This window comes from Centroberyx affinis, unplaced genomic scaffold (assembly GCF_046629955.1).
Source record: "Centroberyx affinis isolate AG114_WGS23_722 - 3 ecotype Tasmania unplaced genomic scaffold, CSIRO-AGI_Caff_v1 ptg000840l_1, whole genome shotgun sequence".
In the NCBI taxonomy this organism is placed as follows: Eukaryota; Metazoa; Chordata; class Actinopteri; order Beryciformes; family Berycidae; genus Centroberyx; species Centroberyx affinis.
The window spans coordinates 69964-83194 of record NW_027279436.1 but is presented as its reverse complement, the minus strand read 5'-3'; the positions used below and the strand labels follow the sequence as shown (position 1 = coordinate 83194).

General features: G+C 42.7%; 5 protein-coding genes and 1 non-coding gene across 6 annotated transcripts in view; 4 read left to right on the top strand and 2 right to left on the bottom strand.

The window, feature by feature from the left end:
• LOC139645270 (histone H2A-like) overlaps positions 1-13231 on the bottom strand; it is an 83225-nt gene that overhangs the window by 8277 nt on the left and 61717 nt on the right. The window lies entirely within an intron of this gene.
• LOC139645293 (histone H4) lies at positions 4225-4597 on the top strand. The gene has a single exon (XM_071520978.1). It carries the CDS (start codon positions 4286-4288, stop codon positions 4595-4597), a length of 312 nt encoding a protein of 103 aa, XP_071377079.1. The 5' UTR covers positions 4225-4285.
• On the bottom strand, positions 7107-7179 carry trnav-cac (transfer RNA valine (anticodon CAC)). Its single transcript has one exon. It is a non-coding gene; the product is annotated as a tRNA-Val (tRNA).
• Positions 9690-10298, top strand: LOC139645276 (histone H1-like). Its single transcript, XM_071520960.1, has one exon. The coding sequence runs from the start codon at positions 9690-9692 to the stop codon at positions 10296-10298; it is 609 nt and encodes a 202-aa protein (XP_071377061.1).
• LOC139645288 (histone H3) lies at positions 11378-11788 on the top strand. The gene has a single exon (XM_071520971.1). The coding sequence runs from the start codon at positions 11378-11380 to the stop codon at positions 11786-11788; it is 411 nt and encodes a 136-aa protein (XP_071377072.1).
• LOC139645291 (histone H2A-like) overlaps positions 12376-13231 on the top strand; it is a 31772-nt gene continuing 30916 nt past the window's right edge. The window contains exon 1 of the mRNA XM_071520975.1: positions 12376-12917. Within this exon, the coding sequence (XP_071377076.1) occupies positions 12538-12917 (380 nt within the window). The 5' untranslated portion in view covers positions 12376-12537. The remainder of the gene's footprint in view (positions 12918-13231) is intronic.

Below are 13231 nucleotides of genomic sequence, written 5' to 3'. Positions count from 1 at the left end.
GCAACCCATTCACCTCTATGTATACTCTGAAACGGCTCCAGACTCAGACAGAGCCCCCTGCCCTCCATAGTTAGGCTCTGTTTAATATTATGAGTACTTGGGCAGTTTCTATGTTTTCCTTACAGAATAGCCTACTGAACATTTATAATAAACTTCTAAGTCATAGTTACTTTGTGTACATGGGATATAAATTGGGCAGTTTCTGTTTTTTTTTCTGTTTCTTTTTTCATTTACTGGCAGAAATAATTTTATGTTTACAAGTTATCACAAACTCTAACAACATGTAATATTTTCTTAGTTATATTTTTTCTTAGCTCTATCTGGTTCACAATCTATTAATCTATTACAATTAGTTGATGCAGAGTAGAATCAGCATAGATTTCATGATGCATCTGTCCCTCCAGTCCCCAGTATACGGTGTATCTCATGTAGTTCATACTAAACATATCTGAGATATGATGACAATAACAATCTGACATCAAGCATATAGCACGAGATGCTCCTGTAAAGACAGCAGTGATAAACCAGACATCAATTCCAAGTAGCCTACTGTCGTTTTCAAACACATAATCACAGTCTTAAAGAAAAGGACATCCATAGACGTGAAGACAAATAAACTTGAATGGAACTGGATGAATTCCCTTCTTCCTTCCAGCTGCATTTTCCTCAGTTTGTCCATCAGTCCTGAGCTCAGATCCCTCACTGCCTCCATAAAGCTGTGAGAGAGAAAAAAAAAAAAATCCTCCTCCCCGTCGGGGAATCGAACCCCGGTCTCCCGCGTGACAGGTGACTCACCACTATACTAACGAGGAAAGGTGCATTCTAGGGGGCGTGGTCATGTGTTATTATTATAGTAATCAAGGTCAATCCCTTTTGACTCTGAGTCTGTGGAGTTCTGAAACACCACGAATGCATACATTTTTGTTCACAACAGAGGAGTTTATGGTGCTGTTTCCACTTTTACTTTGTGTTACTTTTTTAACTGTACATATTTCCCAATGTAGGAGGAGGAGCCTGTGGCTGAAGCTGCTCCTCATCAGCCTCAGCTCATTTTAGAGAGGGTGAGAGGGGTTCTCCAGGATGGCGTCGATCTTTCATCTTTCCCCTAATCCGCCCCTCTGCCACAGCCTCCAGACTGTCCAGTTTGAGTCCCACCACAGAGCTAGCCTTCTTCACCAACTTGTTCAGTTTGTGGGCTTCTGCTGCCTTTATGCCGCCTCCCCAGCACACCACCGCAAAGAAGAGTGCACTGCCTACTACAGACTGGTAGAACATCTGCAGCAGCCTGCTGCACACATTGAAGGACCTCAGCATCCTCTGGAGGTACAGCCTGCTCTGTCCTTTCCTGTAGAGGGCCTCAGCGTTGTCCGACCAGTCCAGTTTGTTGTTGAGCTGCACTCCTAGGAACCATCTCTACCTCCTCCCCTTGGATGGTGACAGGGGTTGGGGGATTCCTGCTCCTATATGAAAGTCCACCACCAGCTCCTTGGTCTTCCTGATGATGGAGGAGTCATCGGAGAACTTCTGCAGATGGCACGTTCTGGAGTTAGTCCGAGTGTAGAGGGTGAATAGGAATGGTGACCGTACGGTTCCTTGGGGTGCACCGGTGTTAGTAACTCTTTTCTACACCCTTTAATTTATTACAATCGTACGTTATTTTCCTACCAATTTGGCCAAGTCTTGATATAACAGAATACTATGAATATATTGCAGAAACTGATACAGCAGGTTGTCAATGTGTCTGGCCATTTATATACATGTGAGAATTGGTGTGTGTGTGTGTTCAAACCTGTTTACATATACACCATAGAGGTTATAAGTAGGAGTGGTAATTTTGCATCATTTTGTATGACATATATTAGCATCTCGACCATTTGGTGTGTAGTCCAAAATTCCTATGGGAGAGACTGAAGAGGTATAAAAGTTAATTTTCTACACAGTAAAAAAGATAAATGCAAAATGATATTTCAGCCTAAAATCAGAGAATATTACACACTTAAACAACATATATTTTCAATTTCATTAATCATGACTGCAGCCAGAAAGTTAACGCCTCAGGAACAATTTCTCACAAGAAGTCAAGGTGATCCCCCCTAAATCACTGCCAGCATCAGTGTGTTTACCACCACCATATTTATTTTTTTTCCACATGTGGCCCTAATCCTCTTCTGTATACTGTACATAATAGTTGGTTTGTCTTGAGAAGTTTTATTTTGAAAATCCCAGTCACCGCAGAGCGGAAGTGCTATAGTTGCTATTTGAAAATGACATCAGCAGTTAGGACCGCCTGTTCTCTTTCGGTATTGGACGATGATTTTGACGCTCCAACTGACCAATGAACAAGCAGCTCGATAGATATATAAACCGGGTTCTCTACTGCCAGACCTCATTTTCTGATTTTGCAGTGTTGAAAAATGTCTGGAAGAGGCAAAACCGGTGGCAAGGCTCGTGCCAAGGCAAAGACCCGCTCATCTCGTGCTGGTCTTCAGTTCCCGGTCGGCCGTGTTCACAGGCTGCTGCGCAAAGGAAACTACGCCGAGCGTGTCGGTGCCGGAGCCCCGGTGTATCTGGCGGCGGTGCTCGAGTACCTGACCGCTGAGATTCTGGAGTTGGCCGGCAACGCCGCTCGCGACAACAAGAAGACCCGTATCATCCCCCGTCACCTGCAGCTGGCCGTCCGCAACGACGAGGAGCTCAACAAGCTGCTGGGCGGAGTCACCATCGCTCAGGGCGGCGTGCTGCCCAACATCCAGGCGGTGCTGCTGCCCAAGAAGACCGAGAAGCCCGCCAAGAAGTAAACTCGACCAGCTTTTCCTCAGACCAAACCAAAGGCTCTTTTAAGAGCCACCCACTCACTTCAAAAGAGTTATTCGTACTAGTTGTATTAACTAGTTGTTTGCTGTACATATAAGTTCAATCATTTTAATGTAGGCTATATATGACCGTGAACCCAGTTAGGCTACATTAATAAACTGCCTAATTTAATCATACTGCATGTTCTAACCGTGGGGACCCTCAATACATAACAAGCCGAAGATGGAATACACTTCATAAAATGCAACTATAATGTTGCCTCACATAATACGAAATGTACACAAAATATGTGAACGGGCATGGTGAGTAGGAGCGAGAGCTTTGTTTTCTGACCGCCACGGTGACGTCATACATTATTCAAATTTAAAATATCCCGCCTTTTTTTAAACGCATTGTTTACCAATTAGCATATACAAGTAATTAATACAAAACGAATTAATAAACCAATAATAAAGAAAATCAAATATAATATTGTCGGATTATTTAAACATAGACAATACCAGATTATTTCAGCATGCTGGAGATGTCACGATTCTTGTGTTTGAGATGTATGTTTGGAATCTATAAATGCTGTTCATTTTTTTTTCCAAAACACAGCATACTCAAACCCATATAGGCCTAATTACATTTTCAATGTAACAGTTGGTATTTTGATTTGAATGTATTGATCAGTTTGTCCTAGAGTTTCAGTTTGTTAGATTGTCCTTCATGTGGCTGTAAAGTTAATGAGTCCCATCTGGGGATTGATGCATGTCATCCTCCTCTCTTTCTCTCTGGAGAATTATGTTAAAAAAGCAGAAAGGCCATCCTTCTCTTCCCAGAAGACGTCATTTTTTCTCAACAACATTTCACACACAAAAATGTTCACTTCAAAACAAAAAAAAATTCCTTTATTTTGTCACTTTTGTTTCTTTTCACTGTGATTAACGCAGGACTGGAATTTAAAGGAGGACACTGTCCAACTCCAGCTGGACATCCTCGGTCCTCCAGGTTGACCTTTGTGTTGTAATGCATGCGAATGGCCCTCATTGTAGCTAGCAGTTTGTGAGTTGGTCTTCACCATAGAAACAGAGCACAGTGAAATAAAGTGTGAGTCCAGGAGACACTGACATATTTGTTTCTGTTTTTAATCATGTTGAAATGCCTGTGTTGTTGAATGTTATGATTGACATGATTAAAAAAACATGAAGTCATAGAATTTGTAAAATAATATGTAGGTCAGAAAGAATATCGTGTGCATGTTTTGCTTTTATTTTGAAGGCAATGTCGCCGAACCGGAAACGCAATTGCTGATAGCTTCTGCTAACTTGCCACAGCCAAAGAAAACGTGGGGAAGGACCGCAGAGTTTAGCGCCGCCCAGCAAAGCCGCTCTTTCCTTCCTCATTTAGGTCCGCAAAGAAGGTTTAAGTACTGAAGCTTTCTAGAATTCTGTATCAGTTTCTTCTTGCTGTGAAAGAAAACGCATCGAAAATGAGTGGCCGCGGAAAAGGAGGAAAGGGACTCGGCAAAGGAGGCGCCAAGCGTCACCGTAAAGTTCTCCGTGATAACATCCAGGGAATCACCAAACCCGCCATCCGCCGTTTGGCTCGCCGCGGCGGAGTCAAGCGTATCTCCGGTCTGATCTACGAGGAGACCCGCGGGGTGCTCAAGGTCTTCCTGGAGAACGTCATCCGTGATGCCGTCACCTACACCGAGCACGCCAAGAGAAAGACCGTCACCGCCATGGATGTGGTGTATGCTCTGAAGAGGCAGGGCCGCACTCTGTACGGCTTCGGCGGTTAACTTCATTTACCATCTCATACTCCAACACAAAGGCTCTTTTAAGAGCCGCCCATTTTATCGATATAAAGAGTTGTGTTCTTGTTTACTTTTAATTATGTATTTAATCAAAGAGCTGCATTTTGTTATAAGTTCAGTGGTCAATTCTCCACAGTTACAGAAGAAAGTCTGTGTGTGTGAATGAGTATACCAGCTCTATCTTTTGTAATTCTGTAGGAGTTATTTCTATAGCCGCTCGTATACAACCAATCGTATACGAGGAACAGCACAGCACTATTTGCATCAAGTGCGTATAAACACAACGGTACCGTCTCTACAGAGTCTACATGAACCTTTTCCACTATCGTGTGGAAAAATATCACTCTACAACAAGTATAAAGCAGTGCTTTAATTGTCAGGATTTCAACCATACAGCCCAGCAATGTAAAAATGAAATCTAATGTGTCAGATGTGGGGCAGGTCATTCACACAAATCATGTGAAAGGCCCAAACACGAATCTAACTGTGCCAACTGTGGTGGGAATCATTCTGCTGCTTCCAAGCAATGCCCTACCTACCTATCCATGATTCGATCCTCCCAGGCTCAGCCTCTTTCTCAGCCTCTTTCCCAGCTCCACCCCGGCCAGAAAACCACCAGACCCCTGGTGCAACGCACTATTCTCCAAAATGACCGTAAGACTCTGTGCCAGGATAAAAAACAATACGAAGCCTTGAGAAACATCTTCAGTAAATGGCCTTTCTAAATAAGAACAACAATATGGACCAATTCAATATTTTGCATATCAATATAAGGGGAATCAGATCAAACAAAGAAGAGCTCCTCCACATCTTACAGGAAAAGGATGTTCATGCAGCTTCAATAAACAAAATGTTTCTCTCCCCACATATATACTTCTCCCTACCAGGCTATGACATTCTAAGAAGAGACCGGCCTCAGGGGAAAGGTGGAGGAGTTGCCCTGCTCATAAAAAGATCAATTACATACAACGAAACCATCATCTCAGTAAGCCCAGAACAAGCTCAAAGTAATGAATTTATAACTGCAAGAGTTAAGCTCTCTCCTAACTCCAGCATACTCCTGATGTCAATTTACTGTCCTCCTGGTGTAATTCCTTCCCCCCATCTTTTCCAAAGAGATTCTCCTCCAGGAGAATAAAATAATCATGATGGGAGATTTCAATGCCAAACACTCAGCTTTCAATAATAAAAGCACAAATCAGTCGGGCACAATACTGAATACTATAATCGAGCAGACTGATATAGTTCTTCTTAACAATGATGAGCCAACACATTATTCCACTACGCGCAACTCGGTGGACATTTTAGATCTTTGCCTTTGCACCCCAGAATTAGCTGGAAGAGTAACCATGTTTTCTGTCTGCGGTGACATCGGCAGTGATCATCTACAAATTACAGACTGCACAAAATAAGCTATTAAGAGTTGTTTTAAAGCTGCCCCCCGCACACATCTGGATGCAGTTCATTTTAAAAAATTAAACCTTCTCCCCGTGGATAAAAGGGTGGTGCAAATTAAGATGGGTATTACCCACAAGATTGTGTACAAATCTGCACCTCCCTACCTATCTAACCATTTTAATCTAGTTAAAAATAACCATACCCACAATACCAGAGGCAGTCTAACAAATTTTACTCCTATGAGATTTAAAACATGTTTTGGGAAAAATACTTTTTTAAATACAGCTACATGTCAATGGAACAAGCTGCCTATCTCCCTTAAGCTAACTCCGGTTGAGAGGTGTTTTAAATTAAATCTCAAGAAATGGTTGTTAAATAATTGGTAGATTAATAAATGTTTGCATGATTTATTGTTTGCTTTATTTGTTTTTTATTGTTTTGTTTTATTTGTTTTTCTGATTGTTTTATTTGTTTCACTGGTTGTTTTATTTTATTTTAGCAAAATGTCATTCTTGCTTGACACTTTCTTATTCAATCTGCCATCTTGTACTGTGAAAGAGGACCACAATAGAAATAAGCCTTCGGGCTTTTTTGTGTACTTTAATCCTCGACAATTTTAAAAATCTTATATGGGGACTGTTATCATGATTGTCTATCATGTATGTTTTTCAATTTTTGTCAAATAAATCTATCTATCTATCTATCTACCAATACTCACTTCACCCACCCAGAGGAGAGGGACAAGTCTCCCAATTCGCTGATGACCTTTGTTACTGGGCCTCATCAAAAAAAGTTCAATATGCTGGAAAAAAATTACAGAGATGCATCACTGAGATGGAAGCCTGGGCAAATATGTGGAGAGTAAAATTAAAGCTGTGACAGAGAAAAAAGACAGATCGAAACACGGCCTCCCGCGTGGCACGCGGGGACGCTCATTGTACTAACGAGGAGAGTGCTATTTTGTGCTAGATGCAAAACAGAGTTGGGAAGTGTTTTGTAGAGATCAGACAGGAGAGATTTCTGTGTCTGCTATGATTTTATTCAGAGAGTTGGCTACTTCACTGCCTGTCCAGCTCATTCAAAGATTAAATAAGGTTGTTTCCGCCCGGTTTCGAACCGGGGACCTTTCGCGTGTGAGGCGAACGTGATAACCACTACACTACGGAAACTGCCATATCCTTTGCTGTGACGGAGCCACATGGCTATCTGTATCCAGACATATGAGACAATGAGACTGAAAGCCACAAGTTGTTCCTGTGTATATGTAGAGCTACAAGGCTCTTTCTTTCTTTCTTTCTTAACAATTAAAACTGAAAAGTAAACTAATTAACCAAAAAGCCATGAAATTACATAATGCATACTGTCATATGTAACTGCTCATACTAAAAATTAAATTACACAATTACCAGTAGGCCTACTATTTTGGTTTCTGTACATGTCTGTATACTGTATCTTAAAGCTTCAAATTATAACTTACATAAGCCTATGTTTATATAGCCTACTACAGTATATTGTCAGTTTGATTGATATATTACTTTACCCTACAGTGAATACTACTTTAACAGGGGGTAATCAGTCCATGTATTAGTTTTCCTTTTTTTGATTGAGACAGTAAGTTGGCTGAAATATGTATTATTTACTATTTATTATTTTAAGTTTAACAACACCCTTTCAGAATCTAGATCAGTCAGCCCAGGTGCCCCACAAGGTTGCACCAGCTCACCAGTCCTCTTCACATTATACACAAATGAGTGCATAAGCAGCCAGCCTGGGAACTACATATTAAACTTCTTTGGATGATACTGCCATCCCCATCTTACTGCGCAAAGATAAAAAAAAAAAAATACATCTGCCTACCGCTCCGAAATGTCGTGTGATGTTAACTATCTTATTTTAAATGCAAAGAAGACTGAAGAGACTGTATTTGGCCCTAGGGCAGTGGGGGATCATGGGCCTATGGTCATACATGACGAAAAAAAAAATACAGTAGAAATACTACTGTAGAAATACAGCATTCAGCTGGAAGACCCCTGTAATTCTGTCGACTTTGTGCCTACCTCGATTAAGTTTCTGAATAGTCGGCTAGCCTATATGAGACTTTGGGGCTATGTGCAATCATTTCTCAGTAATGAGCTATGGGGGTTGTGTGTTCAGAGCAATAGTTGCATAGGTGCATGATGCAACAGGGTTGTGTAATGGGTTGATTTTAATTATTTTATTGGTATTGTACCTAAGTTTATTTATTTGTTGTTTGATAATGTATGTATGATGTGAAGCATGCTGTGTATGGAACTGATGTTTTTATTGAGTGACACAGCAACACAGAGTGCAAGACAAATTTCCCCATGGAAATTTGGGTAGTATAGGCTATCTCATCTTATATATTAGTACAGAAATAAACACAACAATAGAAGGTAAAAACAAAGGCCCTTTATTCAAAGACTCTGGCAGGATCTGATCCCAGACCAGCAGAAGAGCCTGTGACTGTAGAGAGACCAGAATATGAAGTTACTAATGGAAATATTAAACTACCACAGTGCTACTAATAAAAAAATAAAATACAATTTTCTCATCCCTCAACAAGTCCTATCGAGCTGCCCCTAAGCAAGGCACTTCCCTCCCAGTTATTGTTGTGGACAGTTAAAAGTAGACTGATCCATTAGGCTAAAGCTCAGACTGTGAAGAGTGATTTAAACATTACAACAACAGAACAACATTGATCTGTCTCCCTCTTAAATTACAGTGTCTCTTAAATTATTCAGCAAGAAACAAGTCCATCTGAGATAAAAATCACAATGAGAATTGTATGATTAAGTATATCAAACAAAAACACTGTGACTTGCAGTAGATTCATAAAATCAGGGACAAATGTGGAACCACAATTCAAATGATCTCAGAGCAACTGGTGTTTCATAAAACCACAGAGTAAAGAGGCTGAAGTGGTTTAAAAGGTAGTTTTACACACCATCATGATATTTGTGCCCATTGGAGAAAATACACGTTTGGCCTACTTTCATGTAAAATCAGACAGTATTACAAACTTAAACAAAACATATTTTCAGTTTCATTAATCATGACTGCAGCATTCACCTGAGTCAGAAAGTTAACGCCTCAGCAACAATCTCAAGGTAACCCGCCCTAAGTCACCGCCAGCATCAGTGTGTTTACCGACACCAAAACATCTGACGATTAAAACAAAACAAATCACAGCACTACGGTACTTTGACTTTTATTCCCTCGTCAGACACCTCTGCTTACTGGACAACTAGTGTTGTTTGCAATGTAAAGCATATTAAACCACTTTACGAGTCGAAATGTGAAGAAATCCCACTGCGAGCCGAATACTGTGACGGTGTATTGGAGAGGTTTGAAGCTTCCCTGAATACAATTAAAGTCTCCTCATCGCTAAAAACGGCGTCATCCCGAGAGGAAACTAGTTTTCTAACGGGTCCAATAACAGTTACACTTGAAACCATCTCCGATCTGCGTATTTTATCTGTAAAAGGTGGAGGAGAAAACACAAATGTCGCCACATTTGAGCTGCACAGGGAGCGGCTGTGTGTGTTGAGTCTACACGGTCCTCATAATGTGTATAAGTCCCGCCTCTTGCTCTGCATCGACAAACAGTCCAGTCAGACTCTGTAGAGCTGTGTGAAGCAGAACAGACTAGAAGAGAAGAATGGCAGAAGTCGCTCCAGCTGCACCCGCCGCCGCCGCCCCGGCTAAAGCGGCCAAACCCGCGAAGAAGAAGGCTGTGAAGCCGAAGAAGAGCGGCCCCAGCGTCGGTGAGCTGATCACTAAATCTGTGTCCGCCTCCAAGGAGCGGAGCGGCGTCTCTCTGGCCGCCATCAAGAAGAGCTTGGCTGCCGGAGGCTACGACGTGGAGAAGAATAAAAGCCGCGTCAAGATCGCCATCAAGAAGCTGGTGGAAAAAGGCGATCTCGTCCAGGTTAAGGGGACCGGGGCCTCCGGCTCCTTCAAGGTCGCCAAGAAGGCTGAAAAGGTCAAGAAGCCGGCTGCCAAGAAAGCCGCTCCGAAAGCCAAGAAGCCCGCTGCCAAGAAAGCCGTCAAGAGCCCCAAGAAGAAGGCTGCACCTAAGAAGGCTGCAACTCCCAAGAAATCCCCTGCGAAAGCAAAGAAGCCCGCAGCGAAGAAACCAGCGGCGAAAAAGGCCACAAAGAGCCCCAAGAAGGCGGCGAAGAAGCCCGCTGCTGCCAAGAAACCTGCCGCCAAGAAGGCTGCCAAGCCCAAAGCAGCAAAGCCCAAAAAGGCACCCAAGAAGAAGTAAGCTTCCCGGCTTCCATCTTTGCCATACCAAAAGGCTCTTTTAAGAGCCACCCACAACTTTCAAAGAGCATTTTCCTCTCACATTTTCGAAATTACACATCTTAATAGAAACTAGCACAGGTTGTTGATGTGGCTCATTACCCCCCCCCCCCTTCTGTCTCTCACCACACACACACCACATGGGCACTGATCACTTACCTTTTTAATCACAGTCACTACAATGTTGCCTTATTTTCTTTTCATAACTTTTCATAACAGCACACTCGTTTGTGTAGATAAGTGCTGCTGTTTGAGCACGTCAGGTATTTGTATGAACTGTAAATATGTAAAAACTTGACTTCATGCATTACAACAGTATGCCAGTCCAGAGTCAAGTACTCGGACAGCTCGAATCTTATGGACTCAACGGCAGGTTTCATTCCACAGTCTTGCATTACATTTGCAATAAAACATCATGCATTAGGCGGCTGCTGATTTCCCCATCCTCTACCTTTTCTATTTCCTCGACCTTTTCTCTTCAGATTATAGACACAGCACCAACTACATAAACGCAAGTGTTGCATCTATTTTAATAGGCTAAGTCCATACATGGAAGACATGCAATTTCCATTCTTCACACTCCACTCAGTGTGTTGAATCCTAGCATTGTTTCATTCGATTTGCTTCATTTTATTGTTGAAATTTATTTTTATTTATTTTTGATCTCATGTCTTTTTACCATGATGTCGGTTTGCTGGTTATCTTTTCCACATATTCGTTTTTTTTTAAAGGGATTGAAAGTACTTTAATAATAATAAAAAATAAATAGTCAAATCTTATTTCTTCTTCCTTTTCAGTAAAAGCCTTTCTGCTGCATTCAGACTCAGTCCTGGACTGGAGCTGCTGTGGAGGAGTGGTCTAGTTTGAATTTTGGGCGGACTTTCCAAAGCGCCAATAGTTGATCTGCTGAAGCGCGCGCTTCCCTCGGACAGACCAATCAGCGTATGGCAGCGCCCCGGCGTTGCCTATATAAAGCCGAGATCGGCTCTCCAGCCACATATTTTCCTCTGCTCTTCAGAAGAAAGTACTAACGTTTGTACCATGGCCAGAACCAAGCAGACCGCCCGTAAATCCACCGGAGGAAAAGCTCCCAGGAAGCAGCTCGCCACCAAGGCTGCCAGGAAAAGCGCCCCGGCCACCGGCGGCGTCAAGAAGCCCCACCGTTACAGGCCCGGTACCGTGGCTCTCAGAGAGATCCGTCGCTACCAGAAATCCACCGAGCTGCTCATCCGCAAGCTGCCCTTCCAGCGCCTGGTCCGAGAGATCGCTCAGGATTTCAAGACCGACCTGCGCTTCCAGAGCTCCGCTGTCATGGCTCTGCAGGAGGCCAGCGAGGCTTACCTGGTCGGCCTCTTTGAGGACACCAACCTGTGCGCCATACACGCCAAGAGGGTCACCATCATGCCCAAGGACATACAGCTGGCCCGCCGCATCCGCGGAGAGCGAGCTTAAACTCCCTTCCCGTCACTCCCCACAACGGCTCTTTTAAGAGCCACCTCACTATTCACTGAAAGAGTTTATTCCGCTTTAGAAGTTGATGTTATCACAAGCTTTTATAAATATTTGTTTTTTGGATATTTTTCTCATTCATAAGGCACCCATTGATTTAACTGTTTCACACTCAACACAAACAACTCTATCTCCGTACATCAAAAACACTATTTACTGCGTTTACCATTTACATGCACAACATATCTCTTACGCTTTCAATAGTTTTAAATTTCGCAGATACAAATACTGCTTTCACTCAATTTTTCTCTAATCTACAAATTCAGTGTGTGTTAAGACTGCTGTTTTCAGTTTTCTCTGTCCATGATTGATATAAAGGAAGGAAAAAAAGTGAAGCAAAATGCTGTTGTGTAGTTGCATTTTCAAACAATTTTACACAGACCAAGAATTGTCAAGGAGTATAGGTTGTATTCTGCTGTAAAGCATTGCATTTAATTTCGTTTAATGTGTATGGCAAAAAAACGACATCAAATTTGCTTTGTCATCAGACGTTTTAATTTGAAAATTTCAGACACTGCAAAGCGGAAGTGTTGTTGCCGTGTTAAGAAACCCTCTAGTGCTCTCTTTTCTGATTGGGCGATGTTTTTGAAGCTCCAACTGACCAATGAACAAGCAGCTCGAGGGACATATAAACCGGTTCCCAAGCATTTCCAACCATTCTTTGATTCTCCCATCACAAGAAAATAACGAACATGTCTGGACGTGGCAAAACCGGTGGCAAGGCTCGTGCCAAGGCAAAGACCCGCTCATCTCGTGCCGGTCTTCAGTTCCCCGTCGGCCGTGTTCACAGACTGCTGCGCAAAGGCAACTACGCTCAGCGTGTCGGTGCCGGAGCTCCGGTGTATCTGGCGGCGGTGCTCGAGTACCTGACCGCTGAGATCCTGGAGTTGGCCGGAAACGCCGCTCGCGACAACAAGAAGACCCGTATCATCCCCCGTCACCTGCAGCTGGCCGTCCGCAACGACGAGGAGCTCAACAAGCTGCTGGGCGGAGTCACCATCGCTCAGGGCGGCGTGCTGCCCAACATCCAGGCGGTGCTGCTGCCCAAGAAGACCGAGAAGCCCGCCAAGAAGTAAACTCCACCAGCTTTTCCTCAGACCAAACCAAAGGCTCTTTTAAGAGCCACCCACTCACTTCAAAAGAGTTATCCTTATTAGTTATATAACCTCATTTGTGATGTCAATTTTCACTATTAAAAAGCTGTTATGTCTGATCTAACTTTAAAAAACGCTGGCCTTATTTCAACTATAGACCTTATGCTCACTAGAAACAATGATTTATGTTTAATATTGTATAATGTGGGACATGCACAAACAAAACGGCTTTGAGCTCTAAATTTAAAAAGGGAATGACTGACCTTGAGAGTCCCAACTGTTGCTTTGTCTT